Genomic DNA, 18,984 nt, shown 5'->3' on the forward strand with positions numbered 1-18,984 from the left:
TTGGGAAGAAAAATATAAGCACTATTTCTTCTTAAAATACGTAAGATAACAGGCCCCCATCTTGAAAGGAGGCAGACGGAATGATTTATGGCATAATGGACGAGGCTGAGAATTCCACACGCTGGAAAAGACTGGGGATTCCAATTCAGACTAGGAGTGGTATGATAGATTGATGATACTGAGTTCATGTCTGACATACAGAATTCCAGGGACTGTGAAGCCTATGATAAAGAAGCTCTTGAGAACGGCGTCCAGAACAGGGAAAGCGCTTGAGAACAGTGTCCAGAACAAGGGAAGCTCTTGAGAACAGCGACCAGAACAGGGAAAACTCTTGAGAGCAACGCCAGAGCAGGGGAAGTTATTGAGAACAGCGACCAGAAAGGGAAAGCTCTTGAGAGTAGCGCCAGAGCAGGGGAAGCGCTTGAGAACAGTGTCCAGGACAGGGAGAGCTCTTGAGAACAGTGTCCAGAACAACGAAAGTTCTTGAGATCAGTGTCCAGAACAGGGGAAGCTCTTGAGAACTGTGTCCAGAACAAGGAAAGCTCTTGAGAGCACTGTCCAGAAGAGGGGAAGCTCTTGAGAACAGTTTCCAGAGTGGAGGAAAACGCTCTTGAGTGCACTGCACAAAAGAAAGAGGCGCTCTTAGGGCAATGACCAGGAAGACAAAGTTCTTGAGAGTAACACCCAAAACATTAAGAAGCTCTTGATAGCATTGACCAAAAGAGGAAGGGGCTCTTAAAAGCAACTGCCAAAACCGGACCAGGTAATCGACCTGACGATGGAACCGGTGAAAATCCAAATTGGAAGCAAAACCTGGTTCATTTATCAAACAAAAAGCCTATGATTAAACCCTATCAAGAGTAGTGTGCAAATGGCCTCCAAAAATATACGAATAAATACAGGAACTGCTTAGAGAAAGATTATACGTTGCACATATGAAGCACAACGCACCCAGCTTCTTGGGATCAGACTAAACCGGACCTACAATATTATTTTCCCAGACAAGTTACTCTTCCTTACCAGGCTTAATGATGATAGACATCAGAGGCGGGGTGGATTCAGTTTCCAAATCTCAAAGCGCATATAGAAGGCAGATGAAGTCTGAGACAAAGAAAGCCGAATCCTCATTAAAAGAAATGTAGTACGGACAACAAGCCTCTGAAGACGGCTCAAATGCAATATGTGGAGAGTAGAATCATCTGCACATGACTCCATACTGACACAACCACAGACACATGTAAATATAAACAAACATACATATGTAAATCAATGATACTTTTTGTAATTTTCCTCTCATTCAAAATCCGAAATTCAATTGATTCCACGAGAAAGACACAAGATTACAGTGACGATATCGTTTATGCCAATATTTACATACAACTAAAATTTTTGTAAATCACCTGATGCAAACTTGAGTGCCTCGTTAGTTGCAACTGTATTTCCCGAACGTGGAAATGCTGATAGGTTCAAAAGATATTTAGGCAATGACAAATAAACAAATGCTGTTCACACAAAGGAAGGACAAATTAGGGAGACAAAAGGGAAGATGAATCAAAAGCACGGACGAATACAAAGAGAAGCAAAAAAAAAAAAACAAAGGAACAAAGAAAGAAAGCACAAACAAAGGCAGCGGATGTGGGAGGAACGCCACAAACGAAAAGAAAGCAGAAGAGGAAATTACCTTAAAGATAATGCAAACCAAAAACAAGGCAAACAAACAAAGTGGAAACCAAATGATCAATAGCAGAAAAGGAAAAAAAAATGGAAACAAACAAAGGGAGGCTAAAAGGTCTCTGGATGGCAGCCATGGCATTGTACTTCAGCTCATTTCAAACCTTGCCATTGAAATCGTCCCCATTGCGACTACGTAAGCAACGAGTTGACGGCGCATGCGCTTTGACGCTTTCAGTTGTTTATTCTCGTATTCTGGTGTTCTCGTCCACAAGAAATCTTCGATGTTTGCGAGGCATGTTTGCAATTAATTTATTAGGAATCAACATGCTTTTAGGAATGTTTGCAATTAATTTAATAGGAATAAACAAGCTTTCAGGAATGTCTGCAATGAACTTATTAGGAATAAACATGCTTTCAGGAATGTTTGCAATTAATAGGAATAAACAAGCTTTTAGGAATGTCTGCAATGAACTTATTAGGAATCAACATGCTTGTAGGAATGTTTTGCAATTAATTTAATAGGAATGAACAAGCTTTTAGGAATGTCTGCAATGAACTTATTAGGAATAAACATGCTTTTAGGAATGTTTGCAATTAATTTAATAGGAATGAACAAGCTTTTAGGAATGTCTGCAATGAACTTATTAGGAATAAACATGCTTTTAGGAATGTTTGCAATTAATTTAATAGGAATAAACAAGCTTTTAGGAATGTCTGCAATGAACTTATTAGGAATAAACATGCTTTTAGGAATGTTTGCAATGAATTTAATAGGAATGAACAAGCTTTTAGGAATGTCTGCAATGAACTTATTAGGAATAAACATGTTTTTAGGAATGTTTGCAATTAATAAATAAACAAGCTTTTAGGAATGTTTGCAATTAATTTATTAGGAATAAACATGCTTTTAGGAATGTTTGCAATTAATCTAACAGGAATAAACAAGCCTTTAGGAATGTTTGCAATGAATTTATTAGGAATAAACGTGCTTTTAGGAATGTTTGCAATTAATTTAATAAGAATAAACAAGCTTTTAGGAATGTCTGCAATTAATTTATTAGGAATAAACATGCTTTTAGGAATGTTTGCAATTAATAGGAATAAACAAGCTTTTAGGAAAGTTTGCAATTAATTTATTAGGAATAAACATACTTTCACGAATGTTTGCAATTAATAGGAATAAGCAAGCTTTTAGGAATGTTTGCAATTAATTTATTAGGAATAAACATGCTCTTAGGAATGTTTCTAAGAATGTTTGCAATTAATTTATTAGGAATCAACACACTCTTAGATATGTTTCTAAGAATATTTGCAATTAATTTATTAGGATAAACATGCTCTTAGGAATGTTTCTAAGAATATTTGAAATTAATTTATTAGGAATAAACATGCTCTTAGGAATGTACTCAAGGAAGCTTGCGTTCAAAGAATACCACGTACTCAGAAATAAGTGTTAAAAAATAAACCTGCTTTCTCTACAAGCGGGTTTTCAATACAAACACGTACTATCAGGCAAACCCGTATCAAAACAATGAAATTTACAAACCTGCTATTGAACACAAGCACACTTCCCAGACATTTTATACAGAATAATCTAAAAGGAACTCTGATGCTTCACCTCACTTAAATGCGATGTGAAAAATAGCTCTTCCGTCCAGTTTACTCAAGAGCGAAAATTGCTTTTCCTTTCACCCCTCCATACTTTTACCATCACGTCGGGAGAAGGAGGGAATTGGCTGTGGAACTCTGTCGTGTAATGGGTGTGTAATGGGCGTTATGACAGAGGCGTAATGCGTGTTTACAGCCAGAGAGATAAATTGAATTCGCTGGTTGGGTGGAGGGGGGGGGGGTCGTATTCGCGTTGCGTATGCATGTTTGTGCGAAAGTATCAACGGCATACGTGAGCTACAATGCGTGTATTTATGTTTATTTACGAGGTGTACTGCCTATGAAGATACGCGTATATATACGCAATATATAAACAGAGAATTTGTGTATATATGTTCATTGACGAGCTTTATTCCCTGTGTAGATGTGCGTACATATACGCAATATATACATATGCACAGTTTGTGTATGTATGTTTATTTGCGTGCTGTATTACCTGTATAGATTGCGTATGTATACGCAATATATACATACCAACAATTTGTGTATGTATGTTTATTTGCGAACTGTATTCCGTATATAGATGTGCGTATATTTACAAAATATACGCAGAGAGTTTATGTATATATGTTTATTTACGAGTAGTATTATCTACATAGATGTGCGCATGCATATGCAACATATACGCACATAGTGCGTGGTTGCTTATTTGTGAGCACTACCCCTAAAAGTGAATGTTACGCCTCGGGCGTTCGTGCGTATATGAACGAGCGGGTCGAACGCATACACCACGGGTCAAAGGTCAACCAGATGAGGTCAAGAAGTGTCAAGAAAGGGGTCGAACTGGCAACAGAGAGAGAGAGAGAGAGAGAGAGAGAGAGAGAGAGAGAGAGAGAGAGAGAGAGAGAGAGAGAGAGAGAGAGAGAACAAATTTCCTGATGCAATATCAGAGGGCGATTAAAAACAAATGAACTTCATTATATAATTATGTTTTACTTTCTCTCGCTTCCTCTTCGATACAAAGACTTTTCATTGTATCATCGTGCCTTTGTCGTATGTCGATTTTTTTTTCTATTTATCGTGTTCCTTTTTTTTATTTATTTTTTAAGGATTTTAGTCTTATTTGCAGATTCAACAAGAAGTAATTATCATTTTATACAAATCCATTTCATATATGAATGTGTGTGTACATGTGGTAATGTTTGCATTAACATAATTATATACGTATATGTATGTATGAGTAAGTTTGAATTGATTTATGCATGTTCAGTTTAATATATACATGTTCATACATACTGTATGCATACATACATATACAGTATATATATAGATATATGCATCTAAATTATACACACACACATGTATATATATATATATATATATATATATATATATATATATATATATATATATATTTATAAACACTTTTGTATGTGATTCATTTATCACACATTACCACAGGTTAAAAAAATAAGACACCCCGTTTCTTATTTTTCACCTGTGATATATATATATATATATATATATATATATATATATATATATATATATATATATATATATATATATATATATATATATATATATATATATATAGACTCTCTAAAGTGTTGATCAAAACAAAACCCCAAAACAAAAAGGAATAAAAAAAAAAAGATACATTTTGCGTCACCGAACACACGACCCAGAATTCATCTAGCTTTACACTGCTAAGCGGCTTCTCTCTCTGAGGACGTAATTAAAAGTTGGAAACAACGAGCGACGGCACCCTCTGGGAAATAGCTTCACCGGACATAGCACTGACGTCATAAATCATCGGAATACATTCTGAAGAATATGAAGAGAGAAAATCAATTGAGAGATTAATATTTTAAGGTATAAATATCGTGAAAATTAATGATAATCACGTATTAATATATTTTTACATAATATATTCTCATCTTTCGTTCCTTTTACTGTGCCTCCTTTCATATTCTCTTTTTCCATCTCACTTTCCACCCCCTATTAACAACTGATTCATAGTACAACTGCTTTGAGGTTTTCCTCCTGTTACACCTCTCAAACCTTTTGCTGTCAATCTCCGTTTCAGCGCTGAATGACCTCATTGGTTCAAGCGCCTGGCCTCTGGCCTAAATTCCATATTCAATTCATGAGTTGCCTCAATACCTAAAATTTTATCATTTCATATTCAAGTAATTCAATTCATGAGTTTGACAGACGAATAAATAAATATATTTTTTCTGAACTTTTTTCATAAACGATAAAAATTTTTAAACTTGGAAATTCGTTTATAATTTCAGTATTCATCAGTTCTCTGTATTTTGATTTATTTTGGTTTATTTCAATTTATATAATACAACTTACACTGGTCAAAGAAGGAAAATAAGGTTGACAATGATCTGTATTAACCAAAACTTACACAAGGGCGAATAAATAAAAATCTAGAGTATATATTAACTATCTATGTCTGTCCCTGTAGTACCCCACAGCCCCCGATTCCTTCTCTCCTGGGCGTGAACGACCTTGGCTCTGTGCACTTCTCCTTGGGCGTGAGGCCTATCAGCCAATCGGTGACAAAGGTGACGTTGACCGGTCCTGTCATGTCTGAGAGAAGCGTCCTGTGACTGCATCAGGAGTCAGGGGATCCCTTACAAGGACCGAGAACGGCTTATATATATATATATATATATATATATATATATATATATATATATATATATATATATATATATATATATATATATATATATATATATATATACGGCACGATTAGCCTTAAACAAATTGTTAAAAAACGATAACTAATGACCAATAATCACTGGACAGATAAAAACTTTAATAATAATATATATGAAAAACAGAGATTTAACCTCCATCCTTTTTGTCTTACCCAGGAGAGCCAGGTCGAGGGGCATGCAAGGTTAATGGCAGGCTATACCCAAGCGAGACGGCCATACCCAAAGACCACCCGTGCCATTACTGCATCTGCTACGAGTCACAGGTAGGAAGGAAGTTCACTTGTCGTGTTCATTAGCAATACGTTTAATACTTAACTTATTCCATAGACTCTGTACCATGAGGTTCTATAGTCTTTTACTGAGATGTTAAATAAATTATTTAATAACTCTAATATATGTGTTCAGGCTTAGTCGTGTTATATTAGTTATTTATAATCAGTTTCATTTATCGAGAAGTTAAGAGGTCATTGTGGCTTTTACGAATGCATACTTGTAGAAGAGGCCTGTGGAGTCAGTCACTCTCTCTCTCTCTCTCTCTCTCTCTATATATATATATATATATATATATATATATATATATATATATATATATATATATATGTATATATATATATATATATATATGTGTAAAAATCAGCTGTATACAACCTACGTAACGCCAATCCAGTGTTAAAATCAATCAATACCAAACACCTCAATCCCCCCACCCCTCTTTCCAACCTCCATCCCCCACACCCCGACACCGTCACCAACCCTCACGGGCCCAAGCAAATGATTTTATGATAATAAGATGCTTCTCACACTGCTTGGAAGCAGGCGCGGCATTACAGAAATCCTTCAACGCCGGCCATATCGGCGTCCGAAGTCGTGATGGAAAATCGGATAAGTTGATTATAATAACAGGGATCCACTCAAATGATCCTTTTCCAGCTCGTGACGTCAACAGGTAGTGACGTCACGAAAGGAGTATTTTCGGTTTCTTATAAGGACTAATTGGCAGTTGTTTGAGTCTCCCCTTATTAGTCAGGCCTGCAAAAAGACGTAATGCATTGTTTTGCTTTCGGATGGCGTTCTTCTTCTTTCTTTTGAATTTTTTTCATTGGGACTTCAAGGACAGGCGAGTCTCATTGATTTTCTCAACTCTCGAAGTGTTGCCTATGATGATTCTCTCTACATAATCTTTAAAAAAAAAAACATTTTCCTCTTCGGCCCTAAAGGAAAGGTATCTAATGTAGGACACAATGAATCCTATATCCTTACGTTTAATACGTCTGTTTTTGGTGAGATGCATCGGCATAATAATTGTAAAAATGTGAAGCGTGATTTGCACCCTATTTCTTTTATACCTCAAGCAGAGGGCAATTAATTCATTAGAAATACATTCTGCGTGTTATCAAGTCCTCTTCATCATTAAATAGTCTTCGCTACTACGGTTGTCAGAGGAAATAAATAGTTTATGTATTATTCCACTGAAAACAATTACTCTTCAGTATATCTTACTAACACAGACATGATCTTTTCGTAAAGACAATCTGTCAAAAATGTTAAGAAAAATTTCGATCTATATATAAATTCTAGGACAAAGTTGTGTTTCTTATTCTAAAGGACAAAGTTGTGTTTATTATTCTAAGAAGTGAATTTACCTGATAATGTAACAATGCCCCAGGTAATGCAATTCAGCAGTAACTAATTCGTACCTGAGAGGTAACTTGTATATGGGTGTCAATTCCCAAGAACTAAACTGTTTTGAGAAATATATGACGGATAATTATGGAGAACAGATTCATTTGAACTATAAGAATTTTATAACGGTACAATTCTAATACACATAGATAGACAGAAAGACGGATAGATATACAGATAATAGATAGATAAATAGATAGATAGATAGATAGATAGATAGAGAGACACAGATAATACTGGTAACCTTCTTAGGCACGACGATATGTTTAACAGATAGTGAGAATGCATTAATGAGCTAAGATTGAAACGGAGGAGACAGACTATATTACTGAACGATTGGGGAGAGAGAGAGAGAGAGAGAGAGAGAGAGAGAGAGAGAGAGAGAGAGAGAGAGAGAGAGAGAGAGACTAAACTAGGATAAAAACAGAGAAAGAGAGAGAGAGAGAGAGAGATTAACAAACAAACACAACCTAAAACCGATTGTTTACCTTCGTCTCCCCCAGGTCACGTGTTACTGGAAGCAGTGCGCAGCCGCCCCGCGAGACTGCGCAGTCATGCACTTCGAAAACGTCTGCAACCCTTCTCTTTACATGTGCAGTAAGTACCCGAACACTTTTTTTTTTTCTAGGAACGTTTTTATGGTTTTTTTCAAAGAACGTTTTTCTAGGGAAGTTTTTTTTATTAGAAATGTTTTCGTGAAAATTTTCGATTAGGTTTTTCTACGACTTTTTTTTATTTTCAGAAACGTTTTTAATTTGTTCAAAAACGTTTTTTCGTAAGTTTTTTCCTGTTCTTTAAAAATTTTTCTGAATAACAACGGGTTTTCTAGCAAAACTTTTTTTACTTTTAAAAACGTTTTCACGAATTTTTTGAGAACGCTTTTTTCTATATTTAGAAACTTGAATTTTTTTCAAAAACTTTTTTTTGGAAACTTTTTAAATGGACTTTTCTCCGGAAAGTTTTTTTTTTTATAGGAATGTTTTTATGTAATATATTTACGGAACGTTTTTAAGGGGAAATTTTTTTGGTGAAGGCCGACGGAACGGGCAACTAAAGGCCCTTGATCTGGGCCCGGAACAAAAGAAAAGAAAGAGAAGGAATGAGCAAACAGAAGTTAATTTGATTACCTCTTTTATCTATTTATTAATTTATTTATTTCCGTTTACCTAAACTTTTTGAATTCCTGTTATCAGATTATTTATCTTTCCTGAATGAAGAACGAAGACTATTTGTTTTTGATTTATTCTATTTTTCAAAAATAGTTTTGCAGTGTTTGCAAGCACAGATAACCTATAACTCGAACCACGCTGATTATCGTAATTTTATCAATCTAATATTAGTCACAACCTTTCTTTTGGTGGGTACCAAAATTTGACTCATTTCCCCTTCCAAAATATCTTAAACTGACGAGAAACCAATAACAGTACTTTGACAATTATGTTCAGACCCTCTCCTAGAAAATAAAGACAAAATATAAATAAATACGCAAAAATTCGATACGACCCAACGCGATCTATGCTAGCGTCTGCAGACAACTGGAGTCCTCGAACTTCCAGTAATTTCCAGCCTTCAACCAAGCACAGGTTTCGTTTCTCCCTGATCACATGGCATTTACCAATCAGCAAAGAGTGTCTGGGTGCACGAGCTGGAGAAAGATCTATAATTTAATTCTATTTTCTATTAAAAATTTCCTTTTGTTTAAATTACGTCAAAACCGCAATTTCTTAACGTAATCTTATACGATGACCTAATTTCTCTCTCTCTCTCATTCCTTCTTGCAAGGGGAGCCTTGTTCTCCTAGAAAAGGATGCATATGTGAAATCTCTCTCTCTCTCTCTCTCTCTCTCTCTCTCTCTCTCTCTTCTTGTTTTCTATATCATTCCTTCACGCAAAAGGGAGCCTTGTTCTCCTAGAAAAGGACGCATGAGTGAAGTCTCTCTCTCTCTCTCTCTCTCTCTCTCTCTCTCTCTCTCTCTCTCTCTCTCTCTTAGTTTCCACACCATTCCTCAATGTACAGGAACCTTGATGCCCAGGAAAATGATGCATAAAAGAAGTACAACCTAAATTTTACACTCGTGTTTCGCGGATGCTGGCCGAAATCTTACCGACCACCAATCTGACCTAAATTACTTACGTCAGTCATTATTTTGCCTGCCTGAAAACCGCTGCAATAATAATAATAATAATAATAATAATAATAATAATAATAATAAATAGGAAACTAAACATACAGCGTACAGAATTGAACAAACACTGACATTCATTAGACGCGCCTGAAGATTTTCTACACTCCTTATTTAAGAGGACTGGTTTCCTGCACCCCAGCCGATTCATGGTGGTACGTATAAATGTGCGTTTCCTTGTTTGTGGTTGCTCATTCTTTCTAGTTTTAACGTCTCTGTTTGCGTTTGCGTGTGTTTACGTCATGTACGTCTATTTATCTGAACACCCTGCATTCCTGGAAGCCATTAGTCATACGTACAAGACAGGTAACAATGGTTTTCTAGATAAGCTTTATCTGAACTGGACAATACTGAATTGCTCGGCTACAAATATTGGCGTTCTTTCTCGTCGGGGAAAGGTGAATTCTCGAAGACTTATACAACTTATAGACTGAATTTATGAAGGATTCATTGAGATCTTACAGTACATTGAATTTAAGAAGAATTCATTGAGGTCTTATCGTACACTGATTTTAAGAAGAATTTAATCGAACAATTTTGAGAAGAATTCACTGAGATCTTATCGTACATTGAATTTAAGAATTCACTGAGATCTTATCGTACACTGAATTTAAGAAGAATTCATTGAGGTCTTATCGTACAGTGAATTCAAGAAAAATTCATTGAATTTAAGTATAGTTCATTTAGATCGTATAAAAAATAACGAGTTTTCACTAGAGTAAATTCCGTTCTGACAAAATTAACTTGAATTATAGAATGCAGATAAAAGAAATTGGAAAAACCTTGAATTCTGGACAAATGCCATTGGAACTCTTGAAAAGTAGCTCTGAAAAGTTTTCTATATAAATACAATAAATTATTTGAGATATTACAATTTTTCCTCTTTAAGTACAATAAAATACTTTAACAAGCAAAGCTTTCCCTCCTCAAGTGACAATTGATGATGTTTTTATTTACCAAATACACTTTTCCTGATTAAGCAAGTAATGTTTTCCGAATTGGAATATGATGCTTTTAATTTCCTTATTTAATAAACAACGTCATTCCTTCTTGCTTACGCCGCAACGTCTTCACGACCCAGATAACAACGGCATTGCTAAACGCCCGTTCCGTAACAACGCTACCAAACCGTCAAATAACGGGGACCCTTGTCGGATCTACGGATGTATGGCGTTTCCCGCCTCCCAAGGCAAATGGGCTATGTCAGGGAAGTTACGTATTCATGAGGACGTAGCCGAGAGAGAGAGAGAGAGAGAGAGAGAGAGAGAGAGAGAGAGAGAGAGAGAGAGAGAGAGAGAGAGAGAGAGAGAGAGAGTTTTATGGGGACGGTCAGCAAGTTTTATCATTTAAAGGAAGTCACATTTTATCATTTAAGAGAAACTAGAGAGAGTTGAGAGAAGAGGAGAGAGAGTCAGAAATGGATTCTACCATTTTACTCTTTAAGGAAACAAAGTGGTATCTAGACAATGGACTTTTAAAATGTGCACATATAAAATATTAATTAGTAATTTAGTAATGATCGATGATGAACATGAGCAAACACTAAGAATGAAATCACATTCTCATTAATTAGTAACGATCTCTCTTTCTCAACTTAGCTCTCTCTCTCTGTCTCTGTGTGTGTGTGTGTGTGTATGTAAGTTTGTAAAAGTTCATCGTTCTAGACAGCACATCTGTTTCCCTAGATGATAAGATAGTAGAATAATTTCGGTCTCTCTCTCTCTCTCTCTCTCTCTCTCTCTCTCTCTCTCTCTCTCTCTCTCTCTCTCACACACACATATATATGTATGTGTGTAATTGTACATAAATATATATCCATATTATTCAATATTTATAAATTAAATTTTTGTACATTATTTATTCATTAATTATAAAATAATTTTTGTGCATTATTTATCTATTAATTATAAAAGAACTTCATTATCATTTGCCTTTCCGTTCCTCGCGAAATTTTCTTCTTCACTAAAATTCCCAAACTTCTTCAAATTACAATTTGTTCTCATAAAAGCAATTGCTAAAATTTAATTATTGATCAACCATTACAGAATTTTATCGTCATTTGTTTTTTCCTTCCTCGCAAAATTTCCGATGTCATAAAACTTTCCAAACTCCCTTATTATTTTCCCAATCCCTCCTTCAGAACCCACATTCGAAATGATCTTGGCCCACAGGTTCCCCGTCCAAACGTCACCTTCATCTCCCAATTCGACATGCTGACATCTCTTGTGACACGGCACTACGGCACTGCCAGCTATCTTGGTGCCACAGGCATTTCTGGACGATCCTTTCTGCGAACGTCTTGACAAAGGCTTGCAAATAAAGACGAAGCATTTTGAAATGCTCTCGGTCAGTGAAATGACAACTTTGAACGTTCCTTTCTGACAAAGAATTGTGACCCTTCCTGACAAAGACTTGCAAATAGAGACGAAACATTTTGAAACTCTCGATCAGTTAAATGACAACCTCAGAACGACCCTTTCTGGCAAAGACTTGCAAATAAGGACGAAATATTTTGAAATGCTCTCAATCAGTGAAATGACAACCTCAGAACGATCCTTTCTGGCAAAGACTTGCAAATAAGGAAAAAACATTCTGAAATGCTCTCCATCAGTGAAATGACAATCTCAGAACGATCCTTTCTGGCAAAGACTTGCAAATAAAGACAAAACATTTTGAAACGTTCTCGATCAGTGAAATGACAACCTCTGAACGTTCCTTTCTGACAAAGACTCGCAAATAAACACGAAACATTTTGAAATGCTCTTGGCGAAGTCATCTTGCATCTCCCATGTGTGGACACCAGGTGTTGGACAGAGTTTTCGTTGTCTTGGGGAAATTTATCCTTCTTCTTTCTGATACGTCTGAGATCTGAAGACACTTTGAATTCATGGTTTTATTATGTAAATTAGGTTAAGGAACGATTGGGCGATTGGCAGAAATGGCATTCGATTCATTAAAAGCTTATTTCTCTATTTTTAGGCGATACAAAAAATATTTTTACTCTCTCTCTCTCTCTCTTTTAGAGAAGCCGACTATAAAATTAAGTCATTTTGATTTACTCTCTCTCTTTTGAGAAGCTGATTTTAAAATTAAAGTAATTATTTTGATTTACTTATCTCTCTCTCTCTCTCTCTCTCTCTCTCTCTCTCTCTCTCTCTCTCTCTCTTTGAGAAGCTGATTTTAAAATTAAAAAGTAATTTGGATTAATTCTCTCTCTCTCTCTGAGAAGCTGATTTTAAAATTAAAAAGCCATTTGGATTAATTTTCTCTCTCTCTTCTCCCCCCCCTCTCTCTCTCTCTCTCTTCTCTCTCTCCCCCTCTCTCTCTCTCTCTCTCTCTCTCTCTCTCTCTCAGATAGTTCAAGTTGCAGCTGAGCACTTAAGGGGAGACTCACTCAGGGCCTCCCATTCAAAAATTATGTTGGACCATTAGCAACTGAAAGTGGCAAATGACATTTTTACCCCACTTAGCAAAATGTCAGGAAAGGAAGCACACAGTGTTTAAAGCTGCGTTCAATTTCAAGGTCAAAGGTCACTGACACCCAAACAAACTGACTTTGTTAATTTTTTTTTTAATGTTTGTCAAGGGAAAGAAAATAAAACTAAAGATTACAATAATTCGGTTCAAAATTTTGTATGGCCCAAAAACTAATCTAATTTTGCATTACACCGGCGATTAATAATAGCCTTACTACTCCGTTTCCTGACGGTTAACAACCAGCTTCAGAATTCTACTCCAGCCTCTGTTTTCCCTTAGCCTTATAACCTACCCATCTTTAAGAGCCTGTCGTCTTGTCATAAAGACTTCGTTCATCTTATTGATAAATCCAAAATAGGCATAACAAATTGGCTTTACATTATTTAAAGATCATTCAATAATACTGGAGATATTCTGTTACCCCATTCGTCTTATAGGTAAGTCCCGAATAAGCATAACAACTTCGTTCAGATTATCAAACGATCATTCAGTAATACTGAAGATATACTGTTGAATGATTCTGATCACTCTGAAGGATCTTTGACATTAAAATGAAAGCGATTCCTTTGTTAAAACGTAATTATACAACAAATATCTTCACGCTACGCGCATGCGCAAAATAATAAAAATACCCACGTTGCAAAAACGTAAGCCCAAAACTAAATCACTTCTACAAAGAACTGGAAAACCAAAGTGACTACAAGGAATGCCAATCATAACCACCAGATAATCTGGTAACAAAGAACGAGGTCCCTCCCGTCTTTCGGCCTTAAAAAGGAATCGGGTGTTTAATGGCAGCCGTGTCACGAGCGATGATGAGGCCTCCCCCGGGGTGTCTAGGTCCCGGCTTTGTCTGTCTGTCTGTCAGTCTGTTCGGACGAGTCGTTCGTCTCCCTGGTGTCGTGGCGCCTGCTGGGCGTGTGAACGCGCATTCTCTCTCTCTCTCTCTCTCTCTCTCTCTCTCTCTCTCTCTCTCTCTCTCTCTCTCTCTCTTACACAGAATTTTTGAAGTTTTGAAATGAAACACTTCAAATCACCTCTCTCTCTCTCTCTCTCTCTCTCTCTCTAAACAGAATTGAGAACTTTTGAAATGAAACACTTCAAATCACTTCTCTCTCTCTCTCTCTCTCTCTCTCTCTCTCTCTCTTATACAGAATTGAGAACTTTTGAAATGAAACACTTCAAATCTCTCTCTCTCTCTCTCTCTCTCTCTCTCTCAGAATTGAGAACTTTTGAAATGAAACACTTTACATCACTCTCTCTCTCTCTCTCTCTCTCTCTCTCTCTCTCTATATATCTATATATATATATATATATATATATATATATATATATATATATATATATATATATATATATATACTGTATATATATCAAGCCACCCAACCACCACCCATCCTACCGAATAACAGAGATCCCGAAATCAATCACAGACTGAGAAAACCCGGCTGAGTTCATTCCTAATTCACCACGTACCCAAGGTTATCGAAGCTGCGTGACTCTCCTAATCGAAGAAACGATTCATCCGAATACATTCTGGACGTTGGAGAAGACTGAGAAACACGAGTATTATTTTGTATTTCTACTGGAAAACACGAGACCTTAAAATGATGTTCTTCGCCAGAGGACCAATGTCTGACTAAGTATGGTTTGAAGATGGAGTTTAGTATGCCATGAATAAATAAATAGATAAAATAAATAAATAAATAGATATATAAATAAACTGATATATAAATACAGAAGGTAATCAACTAGGTCTTGGAATAGCACTGATTATCTTGCAATATATATATATATATATAATATATATATATATATATATATATATATATATATATATATATATATATATATATATATATAATTTTTTCTTTATATATTCATATATATATATATATATATATATATATATATATATATATATATATATGTCTATAAGTAATATACGACAATCGAAAGGCCTAGCAGCACTCCAGTGTTTCTCTTTCCTTCGTGGATTTTGTATATACTCATCACGTTCCATATTTTCGTGATTCAGTTATACATACATATATATGTGTGTGTGTGTGTTTATATATTTTATTTATATATATGTGTGTATGTATATATATATATATATATATATATATATATATAAATATATGTAATTACACCGTATGTAGATCCGTCCTGACTAAACTTCTAAACTTTGAGCCCCAGTGCATTTCAAAGTAGGACCACCATTTCAAATTAAATACCTGGGAATATGAGTATTCCCGAAACTTGACACTCGTTAGTTCGTCTTAATAAAACTACTGGAATGGTTTAAAGCGCTCTGGAAACTCTCTGGTTTGCAACAGGGCAGAGGGTATTATATTCACATACTTTTATGCCATGATGGTATTGCAGTTAATTTGGTACATATAAGCTTGGAAAGGAGACTTGTATTTAAGGACAGCTGTAAGCTTCGTAATAATAATAATAATAATAATAATAATAATAATAATAATAATAATAATAATAATAATACTCAATGATGTCGCAATGCCATGGGACACCAGAGCAGATGAGAAAGAAAGAGAAAAAATTGACAAGTATCAAAAACTGAAAATCGAAATAAGAAGGATATGGGATATGCCAGTGGAAATTGTACCCATAATCATAGGAACACGAGGCACGATCCCGAGATCCCTGAGAAGGAATCTGGAAAAACTAGATGCCGAAGAAGCTCCAGGACTCATGCAGAAGAGTGTGCTACTAGAAACAGCGCACATGGTGAGAAAAGTGATGGACTCCTAAGGAGGCAAGATGCAACCCGGAACCCTACACTATAAAAACCACCCAGTCGAATAGGATAACTGTGATAGACCAAAAATAAATAAATAAATAAACAATAATAATAATATAATAATGATTTCTCACCACGCTAGTTTAGTGGTCTACCGTCTATCCACTTTTAATGTATTTTAACAATGTTGTGAATTTCGTTCTTCACTGCAAAGTTCACGGCAAAATAATAACCAGGATTATACCATCAAAAGCCGAATATTTGCGGCATAACTTCCCATCACACACTTCCTGCACCCACATCCTGTTACACACACACACACACACATACAATCCACGCAAACGTACACATATACACGCACACACACATACATACATACAACCCACACGCGCGTACACAAACACACACACAGGTGTGACCGAGCACCTGACATCACGTAGAACCGACTTAGTTACCCGTCGTGGGGTTAAGGGAAATAGAAAACGGGAGTTGTGGATGTTGGTGGGGTGGGGGGTTGGAAATACTCGGTTAATGTCAGGAAGTAGATCAGGTTAAGAAATCGGGGGAAAAAATACGCGGGGCGGAGAGGGATTGCTTGGTATTGCGATATTATACATTTCACTTACAAACGTTTAAGATATTTCTTAAAGAAGGAAATTGTCTTTACGAGTAATATCATGAAAATAAGATGGGAGTAATATATATATATATATATATATATATATATATATATATATATATATATATATATATATATATATATATATATATAAGACAACAGATACAGAGACAAATTTATGCCCGCATACAAGCTACATATCTAGTATTAAAGTATTATCGAATAACAAATAGCATTTAGGTTTAAATACTTACCAGTATTTGATGTAGGCTTTGTGAATTTAATTTCATTTTAAGTAGTACATTATGGACTTTACTGTGAGTATAATTTACCCCTAATTAAAAGGGAATTTTGCATAGCTTTTCTTTTTAGAACGTAGTAAACTACACATAGCTATGCAAAAGTACTGTTAAATTTTGTGTGTGTATATATATATATATATATATATATATATATATATATATATATATATATATATATATATATATATATACGAATGTATGAATGTGTGTGTGGTGCGTGCGTGCAAGCGTAAAAATAAGACAAGCATACTTTATCACCTTGCGATCCCGGCTGAAGGGAAAACGTTGGCGCCTGCGCAATCCGTTCGACGTAGTGGAATTTCCTCCATTCATTAAAACTTTCAGGATGGAGAAGTAGGTCACCTGTGTCTACAGGATATCACCAGATGCTCACCCCGGGGGCTATACCCTGTGTGCTTACCTGTATATTCGTGTGTGTGTGTGTGTGTGTGTGTGTGTGTAGTGTACCTAACCGCTTTTTCTGGGACTGATTGGTGGCCCACTTTATTAAATCGTAATTGGCAACTCTTTCTCTTTCTACCTTCTTCGGTCACAGTTGCCAGACGCCGCCACCTGCAACTCTCCTTTCCGTTTCGTTCGTCTTTTTATATTTTTTATTTTCTTCTTCTTATAGTGCTCCATAAATAAGTGGCATGTTTACATACATGTTTACCCCCCCCCTCAGCCCCCCGTGAGCATTCTGCAGGGATGTGATCGTTGAATGCTTTCCCTGCGTTTATATATATATATATATATATATATATATATATATATATATATATATATATATATATATATATATATATATATATATATATATATATATATATATATATATACATATACTGTAATGCTTGGTACCTTTAACATTCTTATGGTTATAATCTTCAAATCTCTACTATATTCTTTGTCAGAAAGCACTCTTTATTTGTACATAGGTAAATAAATGCATACTTTATCATTTGAAGAAGTATTTATTAAGATAATGTAAAATTTTAGCAGGCAAGCAATGGGAAATAAACAACCAATAATCATTTTGGCTTTTAAAGAAGAAATAAAAAAACACTTGGAGAAAATAACTGCCATTTTTTTTAAATATGAATAGATTTGCTTTTAAGTATTTAAAAAAGGAAGAGCTACAAATAATTTCGATATCTTTAAAAAACTGAACATTTAGCATTCAAACATTTTTAGCATTTGACGGAAAATTTTGTTTTTAAAAGCTGATGAGATGAGACTGATAGCATTACCTTGGAAACGCCACGAAAATATTTACGTATACTGAGAGAGAGAGAGAGAGAGAGAGAGAGAGAGAGAGAGAGAGAGAGAGAGAGAGAGAGAATAATATAGTAACAGAGGAAGATACGAGTGTGAAAGAAAACTACTGAACAGATGAAGAAAAATAAGGAATAAAGAGGAAAGACAATGTGAGAATGACTGAAGAAGAAGAAGAAGAAGAAGAAGAAGAAGAAGAGAGAAGAAGAAGAGAGAGAGAGAGAGAGAGAGAGAGAGAGAGAGAGAGAGAGAGAGTAAACCATTCACATGACCACCGATTTCAGTCACCTGAGGAAATATAGAAATACCCACTGTCTCGTAAACATTCGAGTCCACCAAAAAAAAAAAAAAATTAATGAAAATAAAACACTCTTGGCACTCTAGCAACACTTTCCCGCAAAACCGCACTTTTCTTCCCCAAGTGTTTATTTCTAGTGGCGGAAAGAGATCAAAAGAGGGAGAAGTTGTCAAAGAAATAAAGTGTTAAAGAATATTTTTTTTTAAAAGATCGTTCGCACCATCGGTTTGCTGGAGTGTGAAAATGGCGTGAAAGAAGAAGGACATTAGTGGCTCTCTCTCTCTCTCTCTCTCTCTCTCTCTCTCCTTTATTATTCTCATTCTCTCTCATTTCCTAGACTCATTTAATTCCTTTCTCTAT

General features: G+C 35.4%; 1 protein-coding gene across 1 annotated transcript in view; it reads left to right on the top strand.

Moving 5' to 3' along the window:
* LOC136854526 (uncharacterized) overlaps positions 1-18,984 on the top strand; it is a 104,172-nt gene that overhangs the window by 42,275 nt on the left and 42,913 nt on the right. Inside the window, exons 4-5 of the mRNA XM_067130864.1 lie at positions 6,177-6,283; positions 8,207-8,300. Of these exons, the coding sequence (XP_066986965.1) occupies positions 8,258-8,300 (43 nt within the window). The 5' untranslated portion in view covers positions 6,177-6,283; positions 8,207-8,257. The remainder of the gene's footprint in view (positions 1-6,176; positions 6,284-8,206; positions 8,301-18,984) is intronic.

This window comes from Macrobrachium rosenbergii, chromosome 29 (assembly GCF_040412425.1).
Source record: "Macrobrachium rosenbergii isolate ZJJX-2024 chromosome 29, ASM4041242v1, whole genome shotgun sequence".
In the NCBI taxonomy this organism is placed as follows: domain Eukaryota; kingdom Metazoa; phylum Arthropoda; class Malacostraca; order Decapoda; family Palaemonidae; genus Macrobrachium; species Macrobrachium rosenbergii.